Genomic DNA, 13193 nt, shown 5'->3' with positions numbered 1-13193 from the left:
TCCCGTGCCCCCTCCATCCTGAATAACCAACACTCCCTCCCTCCCGTACCCCCTCCATCCTGAATCCCCAACACTCCCTCACTCCCGTACCCCCACCATCCTGAATCCCCAACACACCCTCATTCCCAGATCCACTCCATCCTGAATCCCCAACACTCCCTCCCTCCCGTATCCCCTCCATCCTGAATAACCAACGCACCCTCCCTCCAGGACCCCCGCCATCCTGAATCCCCAACACTCCCTCACTCCCATATCCACTCCATCCTGAATCCCCAACACTCCCTCCCTCCCGTATCCCCTCCAACCTGAATAACCAACGCACCCTCCCTCCAGGACCCCCGCCATCCTGAATCCCCAACACTCCCTCACTCCCGTGCCCCCTCCATCCTGAATAACCAACACTCCCTCCCTCCCGTACCCCCTCCATCCTGAATCCCCAACACTCCCTCACTCCCGTACCCCTCCATCCTGAATCCCCAACACACCCTCACTCCCGTACCCCCTCCATCCTGAATAACCAACATTCCCTCCTCCAGTACCCCCTCCATCCTAAATTCCCAACACTCCCTCACTCCCGTGCCCCCTCCATCCTGAATAACCAACACTCCCTCCCTCCCGTACCCCCTCCATCCTGAATCCCCAACACTCCCTCACTCCCGTACCCCTCCATCCTGAATCCCCAACACACCCTCACTCCCGTACCCCCTCCATCCTGAATAACCAACATTCCCTCCTCCAGTACCCCCTCCATCCTAAATTCCCAACACTCCCTCACTCCCATACCCCCTCCATTCTGAATCCCCAAAACTCCCTCCCTCCAGTACCCCCTCCATCCTGATTAACCAACACTCCCTCCCTCCCGTACCACTTCCATCCTGAATCCCCAACACACCCTCACTCCCGTACCCCCTCCATCCTGAATCCCCAACACTCCTTCACTCCCGTACCCCCTCCATCCTGAATCCCCAGCACTCCCTCTCTCCCTCCCGAACCCCCTCCATCCTGAATCCCCAGCACTCATGCCTCGACCCCCCCGTACCTGGTTGTGACGGGCATCGTAGACCCTGATGGCCCTGTTCCTTCCGGCAGTGGCGAACGTCAATCCGTCTGCAGAGATGTCCACTGCGTAGAGCTGGTTGCCCTCCTCTGGGCGGGGGGGGGGGGGTTAAATAAAATCCCAATCTCTGGTGTGTGAGCACTGTGCGACCCCAATCAGTGGGGGGGGTAAATAAAATCCCAATCTCTGGTGTGTGAGCACTGTGCGACCCCAATCAGTGGGGGGGGGTAAATAAAATCCCAATCTCTGGTGTGTGAGCACAGTGCGACCAACAATCATTGGGGGGGGGTAAATAAAATACCGAATCTCTGGTGTGTGAGCACAGTGCGATCCCAGTCACGGGGAGGGTGTTTCAGTCGGGGGGTGTGTCTCGGTGGGGTGGGGGTTTCAGTCGGGGGGGTGTCTCGGTGGGGTGGGGGTTTCAGTCGGGGGGTGTGTCTCGGTGGGGTGGGGGTTTCAGTCGGGGGGGTGTCTCGGTGGGGTGGGGGTTTCAGTCGGGGGGTGTCTCGGTGGGGGGTGTTTCAGTCGGGGGGTGTCTCGGTGGGGGGTGTTTCAGTCGGGGGGTGTCTCGGTGGGGTGGGTGTTTCAGTCGGGAGTGTGTCTCGGTGGGGTGGGGGTTTCAGTGGGAGTGTGTCTCGGTGGGGTGGGGGTTTCAGTCGGGGGGGTGTCTCGGTGGGGTGGGGGTTTCAGTCGGGGGGTGTCTCGGTGGGGTGGGGGTTTCAGTCGGGGGGTGTCTCGGTGGGGTGGGGGTTTCAGTCGGGAGTGTGTCTCGGTGGGGTGGGTGTTTCAGTCGGGAGTGTGTCTCGGTGGGGTGGGGGTTTCAGTCGGGGGGGTGTCTCGGTGGGGGGTGTTTCAGTCGAGGGGGGTGTCTCGGTGGGGTGGAGGTTTCAGTCAGGGGGTGTTGTCTCGGTGGGGTGGGGGTTTCAGTAGGGGGGTGTCTCGGTGGGGTGGGGGTTTCAGTCGGGGGGTGTCTCGGTGGGGTGGGGGTTTCAGTCGGGGGGGTGTCTCGGTGGTGGGTGTTTCAGTCAAGGGGGGTGTCTCGGTGGAGCGGGGTTTTCAGTCATGGGGTGTTGTCTCGGTGGGGGGTGTATCATTCGGGAGGGTGTCTCGGTGGGGGGTGATTCAGTCGGGGGGGTGTCTCGGTGGGGGGTGATTCAGTAAGGGGGTGTCTCGGTGGGGGGTTTCAGTCGGGGGGGTGTCTCGGTGGGGGGTGTTTCAGTCGGGGGGTATCTCGGTGGGGGGTGATTCAGTCGGGAGTGTGTCTCGGTGGGGTGGGGGTTTCAGTAGGGGGGTGTCTCGGTGGGGTGGGGGTTTCAGTCGGGCGGGTGTTTCAGTCCGGAGGGATGTCTCGGTGGGGTGGGGGTTTCAGTCGGGAGTTGTCTCGGTGGGGTGGGGGTTTCAGTCGGGAGTGTGTCTCGGTGGGGTGGGGGTTTCAGTCGGGGGGGTGTCTCGGTGGGGTGGGGGTTTCAGTCGGGGGGTGTCTCGGTGGGGTGGGGGTTTCAGTCGGGAGTGTGTCTCGGTGGGGTGGGGGTTTCAGTCGGGGGGTGTCTCGGTGGGGTGGAGGTTTCAGTCGGGGGGTGTCTCGGTGGGATGGGGGTTTCAGTCGGGGGGGGTGTCTCGGTGGAGCGGGGGTTTCAGTCAGGGGGTGTTGTCTCGGTGGGGGGTGTTTCAGTCGGGGGGTATCTCGGTGGGGGGTGATTCAGTAAGGGTGTGTCTCGGTGGGGTGGGGGTTTCAGTCGGGGGGGATGTCTCAGTGGAGCGGGGGTTTCAGTTGGGGGGGTGTCTCGGTGGGGTGGGGGTTTCAGTCGGGAGTGTGTCTCGGTGGGGTGGGTGTATCAGTCCGGGGGGGATGTCTCAGTGGAGCGGGGGTTCAGTTGGGGGGGTTGTTTCAGTCCGGAGGGATGTCTCAGTGGGGTGGGGGTTTCAGTCCGGAGGGATGTCTCGGTGGGGTGGGGGTTTCAGTAGGGGGGTTGTTTCAGTCCGGAGGGATGTCTCGGTGGGGTGGGGGTTTCAGTAGGGGGGTGTCTCGGTGGGGTGGGGGTTTCAGTCGGGGGGTTGTTTCAGTCGGGGGGTTGTCTCGGTGGGGTGGGGGTTTCAGTCGGGAGTGTGTCTCGGTGGGGTGGGGGTTTCAGTCGGGATTGTGTCTCGGTGGGGTGGGGGTTTCAGTCGGGATTGTGTCTCGGTGGGGTGGGGGTTTCAGTCGGGATTGTGTCTCGGTGGGGTGGGGGTTTCAGTCGGGATTGTGTCTCAGTGGGGTGGGGGTTTCAGTCGGGCGGGTGTTTCAGTCGGGAGTGTGTCTCGGTGGGGTGGGGGTTTCAGTCGGGATTGTGTCTCGGTGGGGTGGGGGTTTCAGTCGGGATTGTGTCTCGGTGGGGTGGGGGTTTCAGTAGGGGGGTGTTTCGGTGGGGTGGGGGTTTCAGTCGGGCGGGTGTTTCAGTCCGGAGGGATGTCTCGGTGGGGTGGGGGTTTCAGTCGGGAGTGTGTCTCGGTGGGGTGGGGGTTTCAGTCGGGAGTGTGTCTCGGTGGGGTGGGGGTTTCAGTCGGGCGGGTGTTTCAGTCGGGAGTGTGTCTCGGTGGGGTGGGGGTTTCAGTCGGGATTGTGTCTCGGTGGGGTGGGGGTTTCAGTAGGGGGGTGTCTCGGTGGGGTGGGGGTTTCAGTCGGGAGTGTGTCTCGGTGGGGTGGGGGTTTCAGTCGGGCGGGTGTTTCAGTCCGGAGGGATGTCTAGGTGGGGTGGGGGTTTCAGTCGGGAGTGTATCTCGGTGGGGTGGGGGTTTCAGTCGGGATTGTGTCTCGGTGGGGTGGGGGTTTCAGTAGGGGGGTGTCTCGGTGGGGTGGGGGTTTCAGTCGGGATTGTGTCTCGGTGGGGTGGGGGTTTCAGTCGGGAGTGTGTCTCGGTGGGGTGGGGGTTTCAGTCGGGATTGTGTCTCGGTGGGGTGGGGGTTTCAGTAGGGGGGTGTCTCGGTGGGGTGGGGGTTTCAGTCGGGAGTGTGTCTCGGTGGGGTGGGGGTTTCAGTCGGGCGGGTGTTTCAGTCCGGAGGGATGTCTCGGTGGGGTGGGGGTTTCAGTCGGGAGTGTGTCTCGGTGGGGTGGGGGTTTCAGTCGGGCGGGTGTTTCAGTCCGGAGGGATGTCTCGGTGGGGTGGGGGTTTCAGTCGGGAGTGTGTCTCGGTGGGGTGGGGGTTTCAGTCGGGATTGTGTCTCGGTGGGGTGGGGGTTTCAGTAGGGGGGTGTCTCGGTGGGGTGGGTGTTTCAGTCGGGAGTGTGTCTCGGTGGGGTGGGGGTTTCAGTCGGGAGTGTGTCTCGGTGGGGTGGGGGTTTCAGTCGGGATTGTGTCTCGGTGGGGTGGGGGTTTCAGTAGGGGGGTGTCTCGGTGGGGTGGGGGTTTCAGTCGGGATTGTGTCTCGGTGGGGTGGGGGTTTCAGTCGGGAGTGTGTCTCGGTGGGGTGGGGGTTTCAGTCGGGAGTGTGTCTCGGTGGGGTGGGGGTTTCAGTAGGGGGGTGTCTCGGTGGGGTGGGGGTTTCAGTAGGGGGGTGTCTCGGTGGGGATGTGCAGCCTGTACCCTACCTGTGAAGGAGGAGACACACACACCAGTCTGGGTGTTGTAGACACCGACTGTCCCATCGGCCCCGACTGCGAACAGCCGGCTGCTGTCACTCGGGTGGTAACAGAGGCCTGTGGTCGCCTGACGGGATACCCCTCCGCTGTACAGATCTCGCACCGGCTTCCCCCCATCCAGGTCCACTTCCTGAGACGGCGGGGTGGGCAGGGGTGGGTCAGAGGGGACGGTAGGGGGTGATTGAGTGCAACAGAAGAGGGATCAGTAAGAGCAGACAGGAGGTGGAGACTCCACCCTCCCTCCGTCCCCCTACCCTACCTCCCCCCCCCCGATATCCTCCACCCCCCCTTTCCCCATCCCTCTGTCCCCTCCCTTGCCCTTTCTTGCCCCCTCCCCCTTGCCCCATCGCTCCCTCCCAGAGGTACCTGAATGGCTCCATTGCCGAAGCCGACCATGAGTTGCCGTCCATCGGGAGAGATTGCCAGACTGTAGATGCTCTGAGTGTCCCTGGTCAGGGGGACGACATGCCTCACCTTCAGCTGGCTTGGCTGCTCCCTGGACGGAGTTGCCATCTGCGGTCCCTCACTGCCAAATCAGTAAGGGGGGAAAGGGGAGGGGGCTAGGCCACAAACCTGCAGGAAAGCAAGATCCAGATCAACATCCCTCGGAGACGGGGCTGTCACTGTGCAGTTTACCCCACCCCTATCCCCCGAGGCACCTGGTGAGAGCAGATGGGAACATGGGATAAAGAAGGAAAGGGAACAGAGGAAATAACGTGGGCTGCAATCAACTTGGTGGGCAGAATGGCCTCCAAGAGGGTGTGGAGACAGCAGACTTGCCTCCCGCAAAGAGACCATTCCTAATCCTAATTGGATGTGTTAACCCCCCGCCACCCCCCCCCCCAGTCAGACGGGCTCACAGTTCACCCGGTCCGCGACGGAGTTCAGGTTCTCCGATAAGGGAAAGCAGAGTGCTCTCCCCACCTGCCCTCCTCTCCCGCCCGCCTCTCTCTCCCCACCTGCCCTCCTCTCCCGCCCTCCTCTCTCTCCCCACCTGCCCTCCTCTCCCGCCCTCCTCTCTCTCCCCACCTGCCCTCCTCTCCCGCCCTCCTCTCTCTCCCCACCTGCCCTCCTCTCCCGCCCTCCTCTCTCTCCCCACCTGCCCTCCTCTCTCTCCCCACCTGCCCTCCTCTCCCGCCCTCCTCTCTCTCCCCACCTGCCCTCCTCTCCCGCCCTCCTCTCTCTCCCCACCTGCCCTCCTCTCTCTCCCCACCTGCCCTCCTCTCCCGCCCGCCCGCCTGTCTCTCCCCACCTGCCCTCCTCTCCCACCCTCCTCTCTCTCCCCACCTGCCCTCTCACCCGCCCACCTCTCTCTCCCCACCTGCCCTCCTCTCCCGCCTGCCTGTCTCTCCCCACCTGCCCTCTGTCCCGCCCGCCTGTCTCTCCCCACCTGCCCTCCTCTCCCGCCCCTGTCTCTCCTCTCCCGCCCCTGTCTCTCCACTCCCGCCCGCCTGTCTCTCCCCACCTGCCCTCCTCTCCCGCCCACCTGTCTCTCCCCACCTGCCCTCCTCTCCCGCCCGCCTGTCTCTCCCCACCTGCCCTCCTCTCCCGCCCTCCTCTCACTCCCCACCTGCCCTTTCTCCCGCCCGCCTCTCTCTCTCCACCTGCCCTCCTCTCCCGCCCGCCTCTCTCTCCCCACCTGCCCTCTCTCCCGCCCGCCTGTCTCTCCCCACCTGCCCTCCTCTCTCTCCCCACCTGTCCTCTCTCCTGCCCTCCTCTCTCCCCCCACCTGCCCTCTCTCCCGCCCGCCTCTCTCCCCACCTGCCCTCTCTCCCGCCCGCCTCTCTCCCCACCTGCCCTCCTCTCCTGCCCGCCTCTCTCTCCCCACCTGCCCTCTCTCCCGCCCGCCTCTCTCCCCACCTGCCCTCCTCTCTCTCCCCACCTGCCCTCTCTCCCCACCTGCCCTCCTCTCCCGCCCGCCTCTCTCTCCACACCTGCCCTCCTCTCCCGCCCGCCTCTCTCTCCCCACCTGCCCTCTCTCCACCCCTGCCCTCTCTCCCCACCTGCCCTCCTCTCTCTCCCCACCTGCCCTCTCTCCCTCCCGCCTCTCTCTCCACACCTGCCCTCCTCTCCCGCCCGCCTCTCTCTCCACCCCTGCCCTCTCTCCCCACCTGCCCTCCTCTCTCTCCCCACCTGCCCTCCTCTCCCGCCCGCCTCTCTCTCCACACCTGCCCTCTCTCCACACCTGCCCTCCTCTCCCGCCCGCCTCTCTCTCCACACCTGCCCTCTCTCCACACCTGCCCTCTCTCCCCACCTGCCCTCTCTCTCCACACCTGCCCTCTCTCCCGCCCGCCTCTCTCTCCACACCTGCCCTCTCTCCACACCTGCCCTCCTCTCCCGCCCGCCTCTCTCTCCACACCTGCCCTCTCTCCACACCTGCCCTCTCTCCCCACCTGCCCTCTCTCTCCACACCTGCCCTCTCTCCCGCCCGCCTCTCTCTCCACACCTGCCCTCTCTCTCCACACCTGCCCTCCTCTCCCGCCCGCCTCTCTCTCCACACCTGCCCTCTCTCCACACCTGCCCTCTCTCCACACCTGCCCTCTCTCCACACCTGCCCTCTCTCCCGCCCCTGTCTCTCCTCTCCCGCCCCTGTCTCTCCACTCCCGCCCCGCCTGTCTCTCCCCACCTGCCCTCCTCTCCCGCCCCTGTCTCTCCTCTCCCGCCCCTGTCTCTCCACTCCCGCCCGCCTGTCTCTCCCCACCTGCCCTCCTCTCCCGCCCACCTGTCTCTCCCCACCTGCCCTCCTTTCCCGCCCGCCTGTCTTTCCCCACCTGCCCTCCTCTCCCGCCCTCCTCTCACTCCCCACCTGCCCTTTCTCCCGCCCGCCTCTCTCTCTCCACCTGCCCTCCTCTCCCGCCCGCCTCTCTCTCCCCACCTGCCCTCTCTCCCGCCCGCCTGTCTCTCCCCACCTGCCCTCTCTCCCCACCTGCCCTCCTCTCTCTCCCCACCTGTCCTCTCTCCTGCCCTCCTCTCTCCCCCCACCTGCCCTCTCTCCCGCCCGCCTCTCTCCCCACCTGCCCTCTCTCCCGCCCGCCTCTCTCCCCACCTGCCCTCCTCTCTCTCCCCACCTGCCCTCTCTCCCGCCCGCCTCCCTCTCCCCACCTGCCCTCTCTCCCCACCTGCCCTCCTCTCTATCCACACCTGCCCTCTCTCCCCACCTGCCCTCCTCTCTCTCCCCACCTGCCCTCTCTCCCCACCTGCCCTCCTCTCCCGCCCGCCTCTCTCTCCACACCTGCCCTCTCTCCCCACCTGCCCTCCTCTCCCGCCCGCCTCTCTCTCCCCACCTGCCCTCGGTCTGCCAAACCACCAACGGGGACTTGGGACCGGGATCGGACACCTGCCAGCCCGTCGCGACTCCGGGACTCCGCCAAGCCGAACCAATCACTCGCTGCCCCAAGTTATATCGACTTCTTATTGGCCGCGCCGGCAGCCAATGGAAGCATAGTACCATGTGCAGCCAACCGACCAATCAGATGAGAGCTGCCCTTCCTTATGATGTCATGGCCATGTGTAACGTCATAGGAACGGGGGGGGGGTTGGCTCAAAGAGCAGTCTCCGTTGTAATTGGCCAATTTCCTCTCCCGTTCTTTCCCAGTGCCCAACGCCATTGGCCAAGGCTACCTGTCCTTCTCCAGGCCCTAACGCTATTGGTCAGCGGCCTTCCGCCCTTGTCCACAGCCCTGCGACAGGTGATGGCCGCTTGTGGTCAGTTGTGCTGCCAGCGGCGAAGCCCCCTTCCCCACTGCAAGTCCCGGCTGAATGGGTTCACGAGTGTGGGACAGGAGCCGCACAAACCTGCACCGGTCAGTTCTGATCGGCAACAACACCTCCACGATCACCAGTCGTCATTTCATGAAATACCTCTGCACTTGCCTGTCGTGGCGTCCGAGGGAAGGCCTTATCAGACCCTGGGGATTTCTCCAGAATCAGGCTTGTCATCACCGTGACATGTGTTAAATTAGCAGCAGCTATTCAATGCAATACATAATACAGAAGGAGAAAAATAATAACAAATAAATCACACTAATATTGAATAAACTAAAATTGTGCAAAAAAACAGAAATAAGTGTTCATGGGTTCAATGCTCATTCAGGAATCTGATGGCAGAGGGGAAGAAGCTGTTCCTGAATCACTGAGTGTGTGCCTTCAGGCTCCTGTACCTCCTCCCTGATGACAGAGGGGAAGATGCTGTCCCTGAATCACTGAGTGTGTGCCTTCAGGCTCCTGTACCTCCTCCCTGATGACAGAGGGGAAGATGCTGTTCCTGAATCGCTGAGTGTGTGCCTTCAGGCTCCTGTACCTCCTCCCTGATGACAGAGGGGAAGATGCTGTTCCTGAATCGCTGAGTGTGTGCCTTCAGGCTCCTGTACCTCCTCCCTGATGACAGAGGGGAAGATGCTGTCCCTGAATCGCTGAGTGTGTGCCTTCAGGCTCCTGTACCTCCTCCCTGATGGTAACAGTGGGAAAAGGGCATGTCCTGGGTGCTGCAGATCCTTAATAATGGACGCTGCCTTTCTGAGACACCGCTCCCTAAAGATGTCCTGGGTACTTTGTAGGCTAGTACCCAAGATGGAACTGACTAGATTTACAACCCTCTGCAGCTTCTTTCAGTTCTGTGCAGTAGCCCCTCCATACCAGACAGTGATGCAGCCTGTCAGAATGCTCTCCACAGTCCACCTGTAGAAGTTTTTGAGTGTATTTGTTGACATACCAAATCTCTTCCTAATGAAGTATAGTCTTGCCTTCTTTATAACTGCATCAAAATGTTGGACCAGGTTAGATCCTCAGAGATATTGACACCCAGGAACTTGAAACTGCTCACTCTCTCCACTTTGGATCCCTCTATGAGGATTGGTACGTGTTCATTCGCCTTACCCTTCTGAAGTCCACAATCAGCTCTCTTATCTTACTGACGTTGAGTGCCAGGTTGTTGCTGCGGCACCACTCCACTAGCTGGCATATCTCACTCCTGTATGCCCTCTCATCACCACCTAAGATTCTACCAACAATGGTTGTATTGTCAGCAAATTTATAGACGGTATTTGAGCTATGCCTACCCACACAGTCATGTGTGTACAGAGAGTAGAGCAGTGGGGCTGAGCACACCCCCCGCCCCTGAAGTGCGCCTGTGTTGAGGATCCAATAGCAGAGGGGGGTACAGAGGCCCAGGTTCTGCAACTTCTCAATCAGGATTGTGGGAATGATGGTATAAAATGCTGAGCTATAGCCGATGAACAGCATCCTGATTTAGATCTGTGTTGTCCAGGTGGTCTAAAGCCATTGGGATTGTGTCTGCCGTTGACCTATTGTGGTGACAGGCAAATTGCAGTGGGTCCAGGCCCTTGCTGAGGCAGTTCATCTAGTCACGACCAACCTCTCAAAGCGTCTCATCACTGTAGCTGTGAGTACTACTGGGAGATAATCACGAAGGCAGCCCAGATTATTATCCTTATTCACTTTTTGAAGCAAGTGGGAACTTCGACCCATAGCAGTGAGAGGTTGAAATGTACTTGAACACTCTCACCAGTCAGTTGGCACAGGTTTTCAGAGCCTTACCAGGTACTACAACGGGATCTTCTGCTTATCAGGGTAAATAAATTCCCAATCTCTGGAGGTGACCACAGTGCGATCCCAGTCATTGGGGGGGGGTTAAAATAAAATCCCAATCTCTGGTGGTGAGCAGAGTGCGATCCCAGCATTGGGGGGGGGGGGTTAAAATAAAATCCCAATCTCTGGAGGTGACCACAGTGCGATCCCAGTCATTGGGGGGGGGGTTAAATAAAATCCCAATCTCTGGTGTGTGAGCACAGGGCGATTCCAGTCGCAGGGGGGTTTAAAATAAAATCCTAATCTCTGGTGCTGAGCACAGTGCGATCCCAGTCACGGGGAGGGGGGTTAAAATAAAATCCTAATCTCTGGTGTGTGAGCACAGTGTGATCCCAGTCACGGGGGGGGGGTTTAAATAAAATCCAATCTCTGGTGTGTGAGCACAGTGCAATCCCAGTCATTGGGGGGGGGGGGGTTAAAATAAAATCCTAATCTCTGGTGTGTGAGCACAGTGCGATCCCAGTCATTGGGGGGGGGGTTAAAATAAAATCCCAATATCTGGTGTGCGAGCACAGTGCGATCCCAGTCATTGGGGGGGGGGGTTAAAATAAAATCCCAATCTCTGGTGTGTGAGCACAGTGCGATCCCAGTCATTGCGGGGGTTAAAATAAAATCCCAATCTCTGGTGGTGAGCACAGTGCGATCCCAGTCATTGGGGGGGGTTAAAATAAAATCCCCAATCTCTGGTGTGTGAGCACAGTGCGATCCCAGTCATTGGGGGGGGTTAAAATAAAATCCCAATCTCTGGTGTGTGAGCACAGTGCGATCCCAGTCATTGGGGGGGGTTAAAATAAAATCCCAATATCTGGTGCTGAGCACAGTGCGATCCCAGTCCTTGGGGGGGGGGTTAAATAAAATCCCAATCTCTGGTGTGTGAGCACAGTGCGATCCCAGTCATTGGGGGGGGGGTTAAAATAAAATCCTAATCTCTGGTGTGTGAGCACAGTGCGATCCAGTCATTGGGGGGGGGGTTAAAAGGGTTAAAATAAAATCCCAATCTCTGGTGTGTGAGCACAGTGCGATCCCAGTCACGGGGGGGGGTTAAAATAAATCCCAATCTCTGGTGTGTGAGCACAGTGCGATCCCAGTCATTGGGGGGGGGTTAAAAGGGTTAAAATAAAATCCCAATCTCTGGTGTGTGAGCACAGTGCGATCCCAGTCATGGGGGGGGGGTTAAAATAAAATCCCAATCTCTGGTGTGTGAGCACAGTGCGATCCCAGTCACGGGGGGGGGGGGTTAAAATAAAATCCCAATCTCTGGTGTGTGAGCACAGTGCGATCCCAGTCACGGCAGGGGGGGGTTCAAATAAAATCCCAATCTCTGGTGTGTGAGCACAGTGCGATCCCAGTCATTGGGGGGGGGGTTAAATAAAATCCCAATCTCTGGTGTGTGAGCACAGGGCGATCCCAGTCAGAGTGGGGGGTAGTTAAAATAAAATCCCATTCTCTGGTGTGTGAGCACAGTGCGAACCCAGTCATTGGGGGGGGGGGTTAAAATAAAATCCCAATCTCTGGTGTGTGAGCACAGTACGATCCCAGTCATTGGGGGGGTTAAAATAAATTCCCAATCTCTGGTGTGTGAGCACAGTGCGATCCCAGTCATGGGGGGGGGGTTAAAATAAAATCCAATCTCTGGTGTGAGCACAGTGCGATCCAGTCATTGGGGGGGGTTAAAATAAAATCCCAATCTCTGGTGTGTGAGCACAGTGCGATCCCAGTCACGGGGGGGGTAGTTAAAATAAAATCCCAATCTCTGGTGTGTGAGCACAGTGCGATCCCAGTCACGGGGGGGGGGTTAAAATAAATTCCCAATCTCAGGTGTGTGAGCACAGTGCGATCCCAGTCATGGCGAGGGGGTTAAAATAAAATCCTAATCTCAGGTGCTGAGCACAGTGTGATCCCAGTCACGGGGGGGGGTTTAAATAAAATCCCAATCTCTGGTGTGTGAGCACAGTGCAATCCCAGTCATTGGGGGGGGGGTTAAAATAAAATCCTAATCTCTGGTGTGTGAGCACAGTGCGATCCCAGTCATTGGGGGGGGGGTTAAAATAAAATTCCAATATCTGGTGTGCGAGCACAGTGCGATCCCAGTCATTGGGGGGGGGGTTAAAATGAAATCCCAATCTCTGGTGTGTGAGCACAGTGCGATCCCAGTCATTGCGGGGGTTAAAATAAAATCCGAATCTCTGGTGGTGAGCACAGTGCGATCCCAGTCATTGCGGGGGTTAAAATAAAATCCAATCTCTGGTGTGTGAGCACAGTGCGATCCCAGTCATTGGGGGGGGTTAAAATAAAATCCCAATATCTGGTGCTGAGCACAGTGCGATCCCAGTCCTTGGGGGGGGGGTTAAAATAAAATCCAATCTCTGGTGTGTGAGCACAGTGCGATCCAGTCATTGGGGGGGGGTTAAAATAAAATCCTAATCTCTGGTGTGTGAGCACAGTGCGATCCCAGTCATTGGGGGGGGGTTAAAAGGGTTAAAATAAAATCCCAATCTCTGGTGTGTGAGCACAGTGCGATCCCAGTCACGGGGGGGGGTTAAAATAAAATCCCAATCTCTGGTGTGTGAGCACAGTGCGATCCCAGTCATGGGGGGGGGTTAAATAAAATCCCAATCTCTGGTGTGTGAGCACAGTGCGATCCCAGTCACGGGGGGGGGTTAAAATAAAATCCAATCTCTGGTGTGTGAGCACAGTGCGATCCCAGTCACGGCAGGGGGGGGTTCAAATAAAATCCCAATCTCTGGTGTGTGAGCACAGTGCGATCCCAGTCATTGGGGGGGGGGTTAAAATAAAATATTGGGGGGGGGGTTAAAATAAAATCCCAATCTCTGGTGTGTGAGCACAGGGCGATCCCAGTCAGAGTGGGGGGGTAGTTAAAATAAAATCCCATTCTCTGGTGTGTGAGCACAGT

At 59.3% G+C, this 13193-nt stretch overlaps 1 protein-coding gene across 2 annotated transcripts in view; it reads right to left on the bottom strand.

The window, feature by feature from the left end:
- Positions 1-8091, bottom strand: part of LOC132390246 (uncharacterized) — a 30405-nt gene extending 22314 nt beyond the window's left edge. The window contains exons 1-4 of one of the 2 annotated variants that reach the window (XM_059962856.1): positions 8010-8091; positions 5039-5245; positions 4622-4802; positions 1040-1146 (exon numbers count right to left, since the gene is read on the bottom strand). In XM_059962856.1, coding sequence (XP_059818839.1) covers positions 1040-1146; positions 4622-4802; positions 5039-5185 — 435 coding nt within the window. In that variant the 5' untranslated portion in view covers positions 5186-5245; positions 8010-8091. Of the gene's footprint in view, positions 1-1039; positions 1147-4621; positions 4803-5038; positions 5246-7956 lie in introns of both variants that reach the window. The other variant, XM_059962855.1, reaches the window with a different exon arrangement.
- Between the last annotated feature and the right edge of the window lie 5102 nt (positions 8092-13193).

Source organism: Hypanus sabinus, unplaced genomic scaffold (assembly GCF_030144855.1).
Source record: "Hypanus sabinus isolate sHypSab1 unplaced genomic scaffold, sHypSab1.hap1 scaffold_814, whole genome shotgun sequence".
Taxonomy (NCBI): Eukaryota; Metazoa; Chordata; class Chondrichthyes; order Myliobatiformes; family Dasyatidae; genus Hypanus; species Hypanus sabinus.
This window is presented reverse-complemented; position numbering and strand designations above follow the sequence as displayed.